The sequence below is a fragment of the Lottia gigantea genome (genome assembly GCF_000327385.1).
Source record: "Lottia gigantea unplaced genomic scaffold LOTGIsca_174, whole genome shotgun sequence".
NCBI classification, from domain to species: Eukaryota; Metazoa; Mollusca; class Gastropoda; family Lottiidae; genus Lottia; species Lottia gigantea.
Window position 1 is genome coordinate 364,114 of NW_008708206.1, and position 15,070 is coordinate 379,183.

At 35.4% G+C, this 15,070-nt stretch overlaps 1 protein-coding gene across 1 annotated transcript; it reads left to right on the forward strand.

Moving 5' to 3' along the window:
• Positions 1-5,729: 5,729 nt before the first annotated feature.
• On the forward strand, positions 5,730-14,739 carry LOTGIDRAFT_63027 (hypothetical protein; the record flags this gene model as incomplete). The annotated part of the gene is made up of 4 exons (XM_009051907.1): positions 5,730-5,805; positions 7,858-8,103; positions 13,958-14,120; positions 14,424-14,739. Coding segments are annotated over 4 exons (801 nt in total), but the record flags the coding sequence as incomplete, so codon positions are not given.
• Positions 14,740-15,070: the final 331 nt, after the last annotated feature.

The window sequence follows — 15,070 nt, forward strand, 5'->3', positions numbered from 1 at the left end:
CTCATTACCCTGAGTAGTTTTCAATACAACTTATGATCAATTTTCATATCATCTAGATTACTGAGTTGTATTTGTTATCAACTGATTACCTTGAGTAGTTTTTGATACAACTCACTTTCAATTTTCATATCATCTAGTAGATTTAGATTACTGAGTTATATTCTTTAATCAACTGATCACTGAGTAGTTTTCAACACAACACACTATCAATTTTCATATAATCTAGTAGATGACGGGAACAAAATGTACATTCAGTGTCTAATGCTTCTCGATATCCACCCTCTGTTCGCGTCACAAAATCCCAGCGTTGGAGAGGACAGAAAGTTGGTTGACTGGCGGTGTCATCAAACGGACGAATGGGGTCTTCTTTAATCAACTGATTACCCTGAGTAGTTTTTAATACAACTCACTATCAACTTTTTATCATCTCGAAGATTTAGATTACAGAGTTGTATTCTGTAATCACCTGATTACCCTGAGTAGTTTTCAACACAACTCACTACCAATTGTCATATCATCTAGTAGATTTAGATTACTGGTGGAGGTCCGTCTATAGACCCTTACTGAAGTGGCCATATCAGAAGTAAAAGCTTATATAAAAAACGGAACGTAAGTTTCGTGTAATTCCAAGTAGATTGTTGACTACCCTGAGTACTTTTCAACACAACTCACTATCAATATTGTCACTTGAATGGGAAATGGGTGAAATACACCATCTAAGCCCTTTAATATCGTGGATAGGTTAAGCGCATTTTCAATTCAACATAACGAGACATCTTAAAATCATCTACATGTACCACAAAGAGAAGCCTACTTTTCTCCTGACGAAAACAGAAATTTGAGCTAAAAATAGTAAGAGAGTCTGTGCCCAAGGCAATACTCTTTAAAGCTTTCCATATAATGTCTAAATGCATAAAGAGTTGATAGCACCAAAGGAATAGATAATTCTAGTCATACAATTTTATAGAATTCGGTGTTTATTACTTAATTACGGTTAAAGGCATTCTGTCATCACGACACGATTCCCGCTTAAATCATATTCATGCCAAATGGTGTTTACGAAAATTACGTCATAATCTGATATTTTTTTTCTGAAATTAAAGAAACGTTAGACGACGAAATAATGTCACGTGCATAGACTAAAAATCTCTTTTGAATCATTTTATGCCCATTCTGAACCGGGATACTTATGGTCACGCACGGTTCCCAGTGTGCAACAATATATATGTTTTGTTAATATTATAATATTTTCTATAAAGATCAATGGAAGGAGTAATGTTTGTGTCATAACTTCAATTGGTTAAAGGGATTGTAATGAGGTTTTTGAATTTTTTTATGTGTATCGGGGACATTGATAGCATCGATTTGTACCATTACAACTTTCTATCAGACGTCTGAGGTCCCTGCAGTTCCATTAAAACAAAGCGTTTGATGAGTCATTAATCTCAAAATTTGCTTGTACCCCTATCACAAAGGGTCCTTCGCGATTAGTGACGTCATCAAAAAAGTAGAATTGCGAGAACCACAGACGTCTGCTTGAAAATTGGAATGGTGCATATTTATTCTTTCAGTGTTCCCGATACAAATAAAAAAAATATTACAAAACCTCTTTACAATCCCTTTAATAAGGTCTATTTTATTTTATTCATTTTTTCACCTTTTGCCATTTATATAACACTTCATTACGACCATACTACATAAATAACTATTTCACAATATTGCCATTTTAAAGGTATCCTACCTCTTAGGATGACAATTTTTTTTTAGATTTCTAATCTTGGACAAAATGAGTCTTTGTTCATCATTGGGTTGATCTGGTTTCGTAACTTTACAAAACAAAACACAGAATGATCCGTTAAAGGAATACTACCTCTTAGGATAACAAACAATTTTAAATTTTTAATCTTGATCTGTATGAATCTAGAGTCGTCTGTGGACTTACCTGGTGTCGTAACTTTACAAAACAAAACACAAATTGGTTCCTTAAAGGAATACTACCTCTTAGGATAACAAACAATTTCAAATTTTTAATCTTGGTCTATATGAATCTATAGTCGTCGATGGACTTACCTGGTGTCGCACAAAATACGGAATGGTCCGTTAAATGAATTATACCTCTTGGGATAACAAAAAGTATTAGATTTTTAATCTTGTTCAAATGAGTCTATATTCATCAGTCGGCTTTATCAGTGTCGTAGCTTTACAAAACAAAACACAGATTGGTTCGTTAAAGGTATACTACCTCTTGGGATGACCCAAAATATTAGATTATTAATATTGACCAAAACGAGTCTTTATTCAATGGTGGACTTAGCTGATGTCTTAACTATACAACGGAACCCCTGTATAAGCTGGTCAATCTGTGAAACTAAGTAACTACCTTCAAAATACAGGAAATTGAAAAACGCTGAATATTATTTTGAAGCGTTTTTCAATAATTACTCAGTTTAATGGATTTATCTTCTTAAACAGGGATTCTGATGCATGGTTATGACACCAGCTGATGAATCAATACTCATATTGGCCAAGTTTGAGAATATAAATGTAATGCTCATTCTTAGAGGTAGTGTTCCTTTAACAGATTAAGCTCTCTCTGGTGATGTCAATGCCACAAATCACCGCCTATCTGTTCAACAGAAACACTATATTTTACTCAGATTACCTTGATTATATATATGTTACTTGGTATTTATGTAATTTTTCTACACCGACTTCAAAAAATTAAAAATCGAGTAGAAAATTGACTTACTTGTTATTTTGCCCTTGACTTCGTCAAAATTTCAAAAACAAATCTGGATGTGTTGTTTCGTGTTTTGTTTGAAATTGACTCTACTTGTAATGCATGATCTGACGAAATTCTTTCGCATAAATCGCTCAAGGTAATTAAATTATTGAACCAATTAAATCATCTTTATATTAAAACCTTTTATCACTCGACCTTCAAGTGAATAAAAGCCTATTGGATATTCGGCGTAGCACTCTGATTAGTAACATTAACAGTGTCCGTGATCAGTTAAATTACGACACCTTTTGAAGTATACAGTAAAAATTTGACTGAAAATTGTCAAGTCATGGATAACGAATGTAGCAATCAAATGCAAAATACGAAACGTTTTAAAGCATTTCTGCATTTTAAATAGCACCTATCATCCAGTCTCGCTTTATTTTTTATTAAGCACAGTTGCGTCAAGACAGGAGAAGGCAGGGTGTTAGAGACTACATTTTAATTTAAAAAAAAATATCAAAAATAATCCGACCACAGAACACTGTGTATCCAACTAAAACTTACAACGACTACCGACAACTACCTTGTTTGCGATGTCAGCATCCACTGGAAGCGAACGTTAACATGACATCTACCAATCAACCAACCAGAAAACTGTGCATTGTACCAATCTTATAGCTATTAGAAACGATATTTCATATAGTTTGAAAATGGGAAGAAAGTACCTTACAAATTCCCGTTCAAATCAAAAGTACATGTTAGCCTATATTTTGTAACGCAAGAATTCAATGGTTATAAGAAAAATATGATTCACCGGTGTTGTTTTTCTTACATACATTGATCTAGTAAAATCCCAAATCAATTAAACTCTATTAGAAACTTGTCTAAATCATACTGCTGCTCTAGAAAAACATTGTACACCAAAGGGTCAGAGAGTCTACGTTCATCGACGTCTGCTTCTAGACTAATTTAAAGGAATTGATTAGCCTATTTCCATTCTTTTTTTTTTATTAGCTTGACTTATATCAAAAGCTCGGATATTTTTCTTCGGGGACTAATACGCTTCAACCCAAATTGTATTGCAATTTCGTTTCTTTTTTGTTGCCTAATTTTTTTTCTGTATTGTAATCTTACGATTTTCTACCATAGTCTGGGTTATTTTTAACCAACCAAGGCGTCATGTAGAACCCGTTTCGAAAACAGTGAATAACCTAAAAGTGGCTTTCCTGGTATTTTTTCTACTTATGGTTTCGCTGGTATTGGTTAAAAAAAAAGACAACGTATATGCTCGGTTAAGTGACGTCACAACTCCATTAAGATAAAAAAAAAGAAAAAGACATAGACGAAATAATTCCTTTAAAATTTTACATAATAGACATAGAAAAATTAGATACATAACAACTCATTGATTACGAGTGAAAATCAACATTAAACAGTTGAAATATAATTATAAGTTATCATAATAGTACATGTGTACACCTTGACAATTTGAATCGAATTGATATGCCACGTGCCTGTCCTTGAATTTATTGACGCTTGCTGGCTTATTTGGAGGTCCAGGGTTCAATCTCGGCATAGGTCGAGATAACCCCTTTTCAACCCGGTTTCTCATTGTCATTGATGCAGATTGGAGGTACTGATATGGAAAAGGCGCTAGTCGTTCAGACGGGACAATAGATCGGGGCCTAGTGTGCTACTGGCTGTTCAAGTTAAAGATCGCTTTAAAAAATAGGTGGAAATCGAAAAAGAGTAGGCTTATAAATGCCACTGTCCTGGAGAAATTTCCCCAGTAGCACACTGTACAGTGGCGTTGCCTGTCTTCATTAGTCCAGAAAGTAGGACGTAAAACTCCATTCATTTCAGTTTGTCCTTGAAATGAATTTGATATGTAACGTCTTTGACAATCTGTACTCGGAAGTGCCAGGATAATGAACCAAGTATAAAGCAATGAGGCATATAACTACAAATCTAAACGCATGTGTGGAATGTTAGATAATTAGCCATCAGTCGTGTCGTCAGTTGACTTGTCACTACAGACTAAACTAATGAGCATTCAGTGGCGTTCATTTTATCTCTGGGGTTTTCCCTTTCAGTTAGATTCAGGAAGCAGCCGACTTGGAATGACTGTCAATTCAAACAGTTTTCCTTTCATAATTAAAGGGATGCAGATGTCTAAATAGTATCTTTACCGAAAGACACATTTTTAAAACATGACATTTAGAACTAGAGATCACATTTACAGATTCTTGAAATGTTGTGAATTGTAAATATGTTCCGTAAAAATGTGTATCGGGGAAACTGATAGCATCATTCCAATTTTCAGTTAGATGTCTTTGGTTCCTGCAATTTCCCCAAAAGGGATGTGTTTGATGACACACCAATCGCAAAATATTCTTGTATAAGGCCTTTTGCAATTAGATACGTCAGCCAACACGTGGTTTAAATGGAATTACAGAAACCACAGACGTCCGATTGAAAATCAGAAGGTGCCAATTGATGCTATCAGTGTCCACAATACACATAAAAAATTCAGAAAATCTCTTTACAATTCCTTTACAACAATTCGACCAACAAAGCTTGAGATGGGATAGCACACGGAAAAATCCCAATGCATCTACTATTAAAATCAAATTACCAATCAGATGTTTGTTAATCTGAAGCTTAGGCAATCAATTGAAGGTGTGAATTGTTCTCAATCGATCATTAATCTGGAGTATTCGATGATCACATGGTTCATTCTCACGAAGTCACCGCTTGGGTCATAATAAATTCGTCCTGGCGACTTCCCGGGAAGACACAGATCACATGTTAACATTCAATTGACATTGGCGACTTTCACTCAGTTGAGCGCTTGTGACTAATTGTTACTTCATTTGACCAACATTACCTGGATTAGGATTTCTGTTTAGTTTAGAAAGTCAGCAACGTTCGTGTCTCGCTAAGAATGACCCCTGACGAAATTTTCTACAAATTTTATACTCGCGATGAATTTGAAAACTTTATATGCCCAGAATGTGGATTAAAATTTGGAACTTCTGTTGAGGTGGACAGACATCTTCGTCAACATACTGGTGAAGACAGTGACGGCGAAAATTTTTTCAGATCCGCCGAAGTATTCTCATACGCAGATAAGTCGGATAACAGTACAGTAACAGTGAGTCGATTAACCTGTTTTGACGAAAGCTCAAACTCTGTTGAAATCTTGAACAGTGTTGACCTTTTTGAAAATCCAACAGCAAGCGAGATTGTGAATGAAAGAAGATTTGATCAGTCTATCAGAAAAGGAAGAGGATCAGAGCAAACCGTTGAGAATGAAACTAGACCAAATCAGCTAATTGAGAATGCAAGAAGATCAGAGCAGCCCATTGAGAATACAAGAAGCATACTGCAGCCAATTGAAAATGGAAGTAGATCACACCAGCTCATTGAGAATGGACGTAGGTTAGAGCAGCCCATTGAGAATGAAAGAACTGTAGAACAGAATGTTGGGGATAACAGGAGTTTACAACAGCTGACTGAGTATACAAATGTTCTCACGGAGAGACAAAATGGCGTACGACCGTCAATTGATAATAATAACGTGCCACAAACATGTTTAAAGAATCACAGGAAAGCACAGAGCAGGAACCATCTCATTAAACGCGAAGCCTGTGAACAACAACCCATAAACGATGAATGTTCTAACAGGCCTATTGAAACAGAAAATAATCTATCTTGTGCAACTGGATATGTGTATGAATACGTTGTTAAAAGAGAAGTGGATTATGAAATACCCAATGATCTGATAGAGCACCTCCAAACAACAACAGCATCCACTGACGACCAAGTGAACACCAAGTTTTTCGAGTCTCAGAACAATTTCAGTGATTGTATGGAGGATCACGGATATGGAATCAAATATTCAGAATCAACAGAAAGTCATAAACCAATTCATGATGTTAAAATTACAAATTTTCACAATTTTGATGTTCATGGTGCCAAACAAGATTCTGTGGACAAAGGTGTGACGTTTCAAATATCTGCAGACGGTATTGAGCATGGATACATTCAAGCTGTGACGACTGAGTCCAGAAATAGTTCAATATTCTGTAGCCCAGTCAAAGAGAATGTGGCATTACAGCATCACGAGCAACAAACAAATCCTAGCCACCCCGACACACCAGACCATCTGACTGAAATACCAGAAACTTCAACACTGCAAATTCCAGAAAAGGACTTATCTAGTTCGATAAATCGCCAGAAAACAACACACGAACAGTCACCAGCCGATAGTTCTATTGAACATCCTGGAGAGGTACCTGTCAATGACACCAAACTCGATAAACCATATGAGAACAGAAGCGAATGTAGAATTTTTCCTCCAGAAGCAACTATTGATGATCTTAAGCAAGATGATCCAACAAATTATTTACCAGTTTTAGAGAAACCTGCACCACTGAAAAATAAAAGAGATTCAATTCAGACCATGCCTCATTTGGAACCAGTTTCGCCACTCAATCGCCAACACGAGGACTTAAACTCGAAAGAATCCAAGCAGGGGATGCAGGGATTAGCAAAAGGTGTACGTATAGGACAGATAAAGGAACAAGTGGTTTCCAAACACAGAAAAATTCGACAGTTTGTTTGTGAATCATTTCATTGTTATAAGACCTTTTTTAGTAACTCCGGTCTTCAGAAACATATGGTGAAGTTCCATCCGGGTTATGTACCACTCACCGAAAGGATTTTTCAAACACAGCTTCCAATATCAAAATCCAACAAACCCAAAACTGTGAAACATGTTCGTTTTTCAGAGAAAAATAAAATCCACATAATCGAACCCATCTTCAATCTTCCTCACGATATGAAGAATGGAAAATACGTTTGTCTTAAATGTAAGGGTGTGTTCGATGACACACTCGATCTGAGACAACACTTAAACAAATTTAAAAATAAACTTCACTGTGATAAAGTGAAACCATCAAAAAGGAAAGGGAAAAGAAAGTCGACAGGCGAAGTAAATGTGCGGGAAAATCCAGGATGTGTTCAACCGACATCTGAACTTTTGGATGCTGTCAGTGAACCTGCTTTCAAGGAATCAAACGTTCTGGAAATGGATACGAACGAATGCTCATCAGGCACAACTGATCCAGCAATGGATACCAATCTTCCAAACACAAATAATGACGATTCCGAACTTTATCGTACTACACGTATGAATCCAAACGTCGTTTCGGACAAGGGAAAAAAATCATTTGCTTGTTCAAAGTGCTCAAAAGTCTTCTACTATAAGAAAAGTCTAATGAATCACCTAAAGGCCCACAAAGACGCCGAATATCGATGTGAATTTTGTCCAAGTACATTTACATTAAAGAGATATTTAAACGAACATAAGAAAAGTGACCACGAGAATAAATTCCAATGCCCCATTTGTCATGCTAATTTTGTGTACAAAAACAGTTTCAGAAAACATATGAAGAAAAAACACACGATATCCCAATCCCAATATTTCTTTTAAAAAATGTAGGCCTGTTATGTATCCCAATCGTGATATTTCTTTAAAAAAATATATTATGTATCCTAATCGTGATATTTCTTTTAAAAAATATAGTATGTGTATCCCAACCCCAATCGTGATATTTCTTTTAAAAATATATTATGTATAATGTATCTCAATCGTGATATTTCTTAAAAACATATGTATCCCAATCGTGATTATTCTCTTCCCAAACTTACAGAGCCAAATTGCAGAGCTATCCGCACCCTTGACACCATTTAAGTCTCTTAAACAGGGATTTTCAACCTTTCACTTTCTATTACCCCTATTAGGATCTTTGATCGATTGCATTATCCCCTAACCCCCATGATCCTTAGGCCTACTATAATTTTGTGATTTTCAAGGTAAACTGAATCAAAGGAGATCAACTTTTTAATGTGTTTCGACGACAAACTAAACCAGCTGTGCAAAATATCTATCACGGTAGGTAAGAATCAATAATTTGCGATCAAGATCAGGCTTTAAGTTCTTTATTAAAAGTCTCAGACGAAACAGTGTGGCAAGTGTTCTTTGAATTAAAGAGAAATCAAAATTCATTTTGTCAAGTTTATAGTTCAATACTTTTAAACTCCTTTGAACTGTGTACTTTAAACATAAAGGGAGGTAATAAAACTCTTCACCGGATATGGTTTTTCCGCCATTGAAGACAATGTTTACAAAATGAGTAAAATGACGGGTTATAAAAATGACGATTGAAAGGTATCTCTGACGTTCCTTTATTGGTATTATATTTGAAGACTTGTCTTCTCGTAAATTACGTACATGTCAGTCAAGTCATAGTTTAGTCTGTATAAAAGACTCTTCAGACTCAGCACATTTAAATCCAATCTGAATCGAGTTTGAAAGTTCAACCTTTGAATTGATTCCTACAAAGACTTCACTCTAACTTATTTATTTTTAAAACAGAACAATGCACACTCAAATGTAACCATGATTGTATGTATGTATTTAACTCCTCACTATATTGAACTGAAAAACCCAGAAAAAATATGGTTGTTAGGAGAAATAAGCTTATTAATAGACCCGTATACAATGGTTTAACCTATTTTCGTGCATATAAGGATTCAACACCGAATTTCATCAATGTTAAAAAAACGGAATTTTTTTTATGTCTTAGATGTTTCCTCAGATATTCTACAAAATAATTAAATTGGTTTGTTTCGATTTTCTTTATGAATCCCTCACTTTGACCCATATTTCATGAGTAACCAACTCGACAACAGCTGCAAAATGCATCACCTATTTTCCTGTACAATGTTTGATCTATAAATAAGTCGAGGAAAACATGTTGTATGGATACCCGGTGGTAAAATTAATTTCTCTTAGTATTTATCTTTAATATTAATTCATTATAACTAATGACAATTCCTTCAAAGAACCATGATTTAAAAACAAAATAGTGACTAACAAAATATGATACATAGCATGATTTATTGCTAAAAGTCACTGAAACAACATAAGAATATGGTCCACTTTGTGTTCCATAGAATTTTTCTGCTGACAGGGAATCCGCTAGTTAATCACGCGACTTCATTTGTTGGACTACTTTATAGCAGACGACGCTTTGAATTCCGATTACAGTTTGGGATTATTAGGAATTTCGGCCGGTAAAAAATTGTGAGGTTTGGTAATAACTGAAATCTGCCATTTTGTATTTGTCAAAGTATACATTAATACATTTTACCTTGCTTGAAATTACTGGATTCATTCTAGTACTGATATTGTACAGATAACCCATGTTTATCAAAACAAGCAAATGCTGAGGTCAAACGAGGTCGCACATGTAAATTATGAATCCTTTCCGGAAATGCACGAAAAATAGGTTAAAACGAAATCAGGTTACTTGACTGTACAACACAATACAAAACAATAATTTAATTGTAGCCCGAAACATCTGCCTCTATTCCAGTCTCTGATATCTTTTTGATGGTTGTCAGGTGGAGTAGGGCCAGAAAAACTAAGACCTGTTTTATAAAGATTTTTCTTCATTGTCGGAAGGCAGAGTTTTTAGACCAATTTAATTACCTCATTGTATCCACCAAACCTATTATAAAAGCCTAGGGTTAGGGGAAAATATGGATATTTTTGAAGTTCAGTCATACACAGACATGTGTACAGGTCAGGAAAAAATATCTGGAGATTTGGTGACTCATACTGGTCATCATTATCCCCCAAACACTATTTATGTCATGTCTGCGCTTCCCTCAATGTTTTTTTTTAAGATACTAATCTCTTGCCAGCCATCAAATAAAGACTGCATACTTGTGCATTCAAGGATCAAGGCCAATGGTTAAATGATACTAACAAAACGGTGATGCCCTAGCATCAGGGTGGTGGTGGATTTGAGATTAAATGAATATTAAATTGTCTAAGAAAACCCAAACCTTCAGATGTGCGGAAAACCTCCATAAAACAGGTCTTAGCAATTCCAAACAATGAAAATGGCACTTCAGCTTATTTACTTGAGAAACCCTGGATTAAAGGTTTTCTGAATTTCTTGTGTGTATCTGGGACACCGATAACATCAATTTGCACTATTCCAATTTTCCAATTTTCAGTCAGATGTCTGTGGTTCCTGCAATTTCACTAAATCTAAGTGTTTGATGACATCACTGATTGCAAATGTCATATTTTGTGATAGTAACGTCACCAAGCACTTAGTTTTGATAGTGTCATTGTTAATGAAATTGCAGGAACCACAGACATCTGATTGAAAATTGGAATGGTGCAAAGTGATGCTATGAGGGTTTAATGAAAATTATTTTTTCAGGTTTATGTAATTAAGTAAAGATGGATATAGACAGTGACTATGATATGGTCAGTGTCAATAATGTGTATATTGATAATGCTGACGAAGACTCTGAAGCCTCATCTATGACAGACTTCTTGACTGACACATTAAGTCCACTGATACAGAACAGATATTCAGATGAAAGGGCTGTCCATTCCAAAATATTGACAAATAAGTCAAATAGTGCTACTTTTAGTGGTATTGACACACCAAAAGATTATGGATCATCTTCAGCAATCTTGATCATTGACAGTGATAGTGAAGAGGAACTCTCTGATCCAAAGGTTCCTCAAATACCAATAAATCAGCATTCTGATCCTTGGCTCAATGCCTTAAATAGATGTATGTATGCCCAGAAAAAGGACTCAGGAAAAGATGTTCCTAAAGTAACTGAAAAGAAAAGTAAGCTTCCAATTGATGATTGTGTCCTGGTTGATGACAATAGTAACAGTGACTCAAAGAATGACCTAAGAAACATAGTCACCACCAGTCCAGAAGCTGATCTTGGTTACTGTGAAGGAGATGATGTTGATGATAAAATGAGCATAGACAATGGTATCCACAACACACCAACTACAACTTCAGTCCATCCATCAACCTCAGGTACATAGTCTCAATTTTTTTTGTTAAAATTATAAGCCTACCCTTCCAAGTCATAGCAATTCAAAACAGACAAATATATAAAGGTTTCACTTGAAAATCCACACTAAGTTCTCTAGCAATTTAACAAAAAATTTGGTGGAAGCTTATTACCCTAAGTGAAGCTATGCAACTATTATAAATTTGAAAAATTGCTGAAGTGTACAAGAATGTAAAGTGATAAGGATTACTTATGATGCAGGCACATTAACGGTTTTTTGTCTGATACTAGAATCTTGTCAAGACTTTCGCCAACTGGTTGCGGGCACACCAGGAGACAGAAAGTCTCCAGTCGGTTGTTTTCCACTATGTTGATAATCACATAAAGGAAGGAAAATGAATCTGATTGGATGATGAAGCTCTGTCTTGCAGACAATAAAACAATCAGCAGCAAATATCAACTGGTTTGGTTATAAATCTGATGATCTTGTCGTTGAAGCGTGTGCATGAGTGAGAATGTACTCCAGATTCAGGTCAAGATGGACAAAGACTGTTCGTCTGACCAAACTATATATCATATCAGTTTTTTAAACAAAAATTTAGGCAATAATATTAAAATAACAGTAACTTCATTCATCTGTTTCAGAATCAACACCAGTGTTGAAATCGCCAAACGTTGGTAGAAAGTCAAAGCAGAACCGAAAATATTACTGTACCGATTGTCGAGCTGTCTTCTCAGAGCAACATGAACATGATCGATCTGTTGAAGAACAGCAGATGAAGCAACAATTCACTTGTGATTTCTGCCATGAAGAATTCCGCTCACTATTTGATTACTCTAGGCATGGTCAATCTTGTTCCAGACGCTGTACGTGCCATTTTTGTGGACATGTTTTCGATGAGATTGTACAATTGAAGCAACATCTGTTCACAGAGCATGCTATTTCCAAAGACAATGCTTCCAGCAGCGATATTCCAACAAATTCTTTCTCGATTAGTCCAGAGAATTTTCCCACATGTAGTTTCTCTGAATATTCCACCTTCTCAAGCGATTTGGATACATCAAAATCAGAACCAGTTGAACAAGAAGAGCTTGTCAATTCCACTAAATTCCCATGTGATATATGTAGTTCAGTCTTCTCAAATGCCTGCAACCTGAAGAGGCATACCACAACCAAGCATCCTGGTCAAAATAAGACCAGAAAAAGGCGAAAGAAAGGTAGATTTAAACTAAATGTCTACAAAAGACAGTATATGCAATATAGTCAAGTTAAAAGTAAACAAGTCAAAGCACCACGTAAACAAGTAAGAACAGGTAAACAAGTCAGAACAAAAGGTAACTAGCATACTTATTTATGTAAGGGTGTATGAGTTATACCATATCTCACCCTTGATAAAAGACCCAGTTCTGGTTATCCCATTGTGCTAACTATGCACATGTTCAATTAACCAGTGTTTTTTTTCAGCTGTTGTCAGTTTGACCCTTTTGCAGTATTCACTGCAAACTTTCGTTAGGTTTTATCAGCTTTTATTTCTAATTTAGCCACTTAAGTTAGGGTCTAAGGACACACCCCTTGAACATTTGACCCAATAACCTTTTGACCTCACCATATTTGGCATGTAGAGAAACTGTTGAAATTGACAAGCTCTATGAACTTTCCTGCAATATGTAGCTTTATATTGGACAAAATTAGGGACTGGAATACAGGCTGTATCAAGGGTTACATTCATCTGATTCATACACCCTTGGTGAATCATGATATATTCTCAAACAACACCAACCCCTTCTTCTCCACACACAAACTTTGATATCCAGACTTTCAGCTGATTGTGTTAAAAGATGCCTGTGTAAGGGATACTCATTTGCCTAGAATCACCAAGCTTTGACTCTCTATAGTTGTGAAGTCAATTAAAATAAAACAAAGCTCACAGAATGACTTCAAGGGTAGTCTGCTATAATAGTAGACATTACAATGAACTACCAACTAAGTCAAGCTTGGTCTACCAGCAGGATCATCAAAATGAGACATTCAAAGAACATCTAAGAATAAAGCAACTGATAAGATTCCGAGTGCTCAAACTAACTTCAACACCCATTGAAGTATTATTTTTGAGTTGTGATCCTAAGTAGCTAAAATTTATGATTCTTCTACTGGATTAGGCTGTCCTGGATGTAATTCTCTTCCCAAATTCGTTCATTGAAACTGGCATGCCTATATAACCAGGCCTAAGCTACAGCTATGATCAATGTAGCTGTATAATCCTTCCATTCCAACCAATAACCAATTAATTTTCATCTTTTCAGGTAAATCCACCAAAAGAACAGTAATCGTCTCCCAGCAACAAAAAACATTTACATGCGACTTTTGTCAAAAAAATTTTATCTCTGTCGAAGAATACTCTACACATTGTAAGAACTGTACCATTCGATGTACCTGTCCATTTTGTGGTACAACATTTCAAGCAATGAAAGTATTAAGACGACATATGTTCACTCAACATGATCTTTCTGAGGATGAATCTGAATCTCCCGAAGTATCAGCAACAGCAGCTTCCCAATCCTCGAAATATCCATGTTCGGAATGTGGCTTGAGTTTAACTACAGCAAGCAATCTTCAGAGACACATAAGATCTCAGCATCACAAGTCTACCAAGAAACGAAATACAGCTTCTAAAGTTAAGCTGAAGAGGTATAATCCTCAATCGTTTAAGAAGCACAAAGGAAAACAGCCCACCAAAACTGTGAAGTCAGAAACTAAGAGTAAAAGTGCTTTGAGTCCACAAGAGAAAAGAAAACATACCAATCTTCCAGAAAAGATACATAAGTGTGATGAGTGTGGTTCAAGTCTGTCAAATTTCCATAATCTGAAGAGACACAAAAAAATTCATGCAAAAACCAAAACAGTAGTTAAGCATGAAGCTGAAACATCAGGAAATCTGGCTGATAAAAAGAAAACTGGAAGGTTTCGTTGTGGTATCTGTGGAGATTATTTCAACCATTTATTTAATCTGGAAAGACATGCTATGAAACATTCAGAAGCTACACCATATCAATGTCAGGTCTGCTTCACCAGATTCTCAGAATTTCAGCATTTACAGTGCCATTTTGAAAAATTCCATATTATGGACAGTTAGCCTGAATTTGCATGTTAGTTTTTAAGCCAGAAATTTGTATTAATCATGAAATCACCAAATTCGTTCTTATCATGAGTTTACAAAATTTGTACTTGTCATGAATTTACAAAGTTTGCACATATCATGAATTAACAAAATTTGTACATGTCATGAATTACAAAATTTGTACTTATCTTGAATTCACAAAATTTGTACTTATAACCAATTTTTTTTAGTTCTGTCTTTTGAGACTAAGGTTGTGAGTTTTAATGGACACATTTTGAATTCTTTCCCTTGAGATATTCAAAATTGTGACAATATTTAA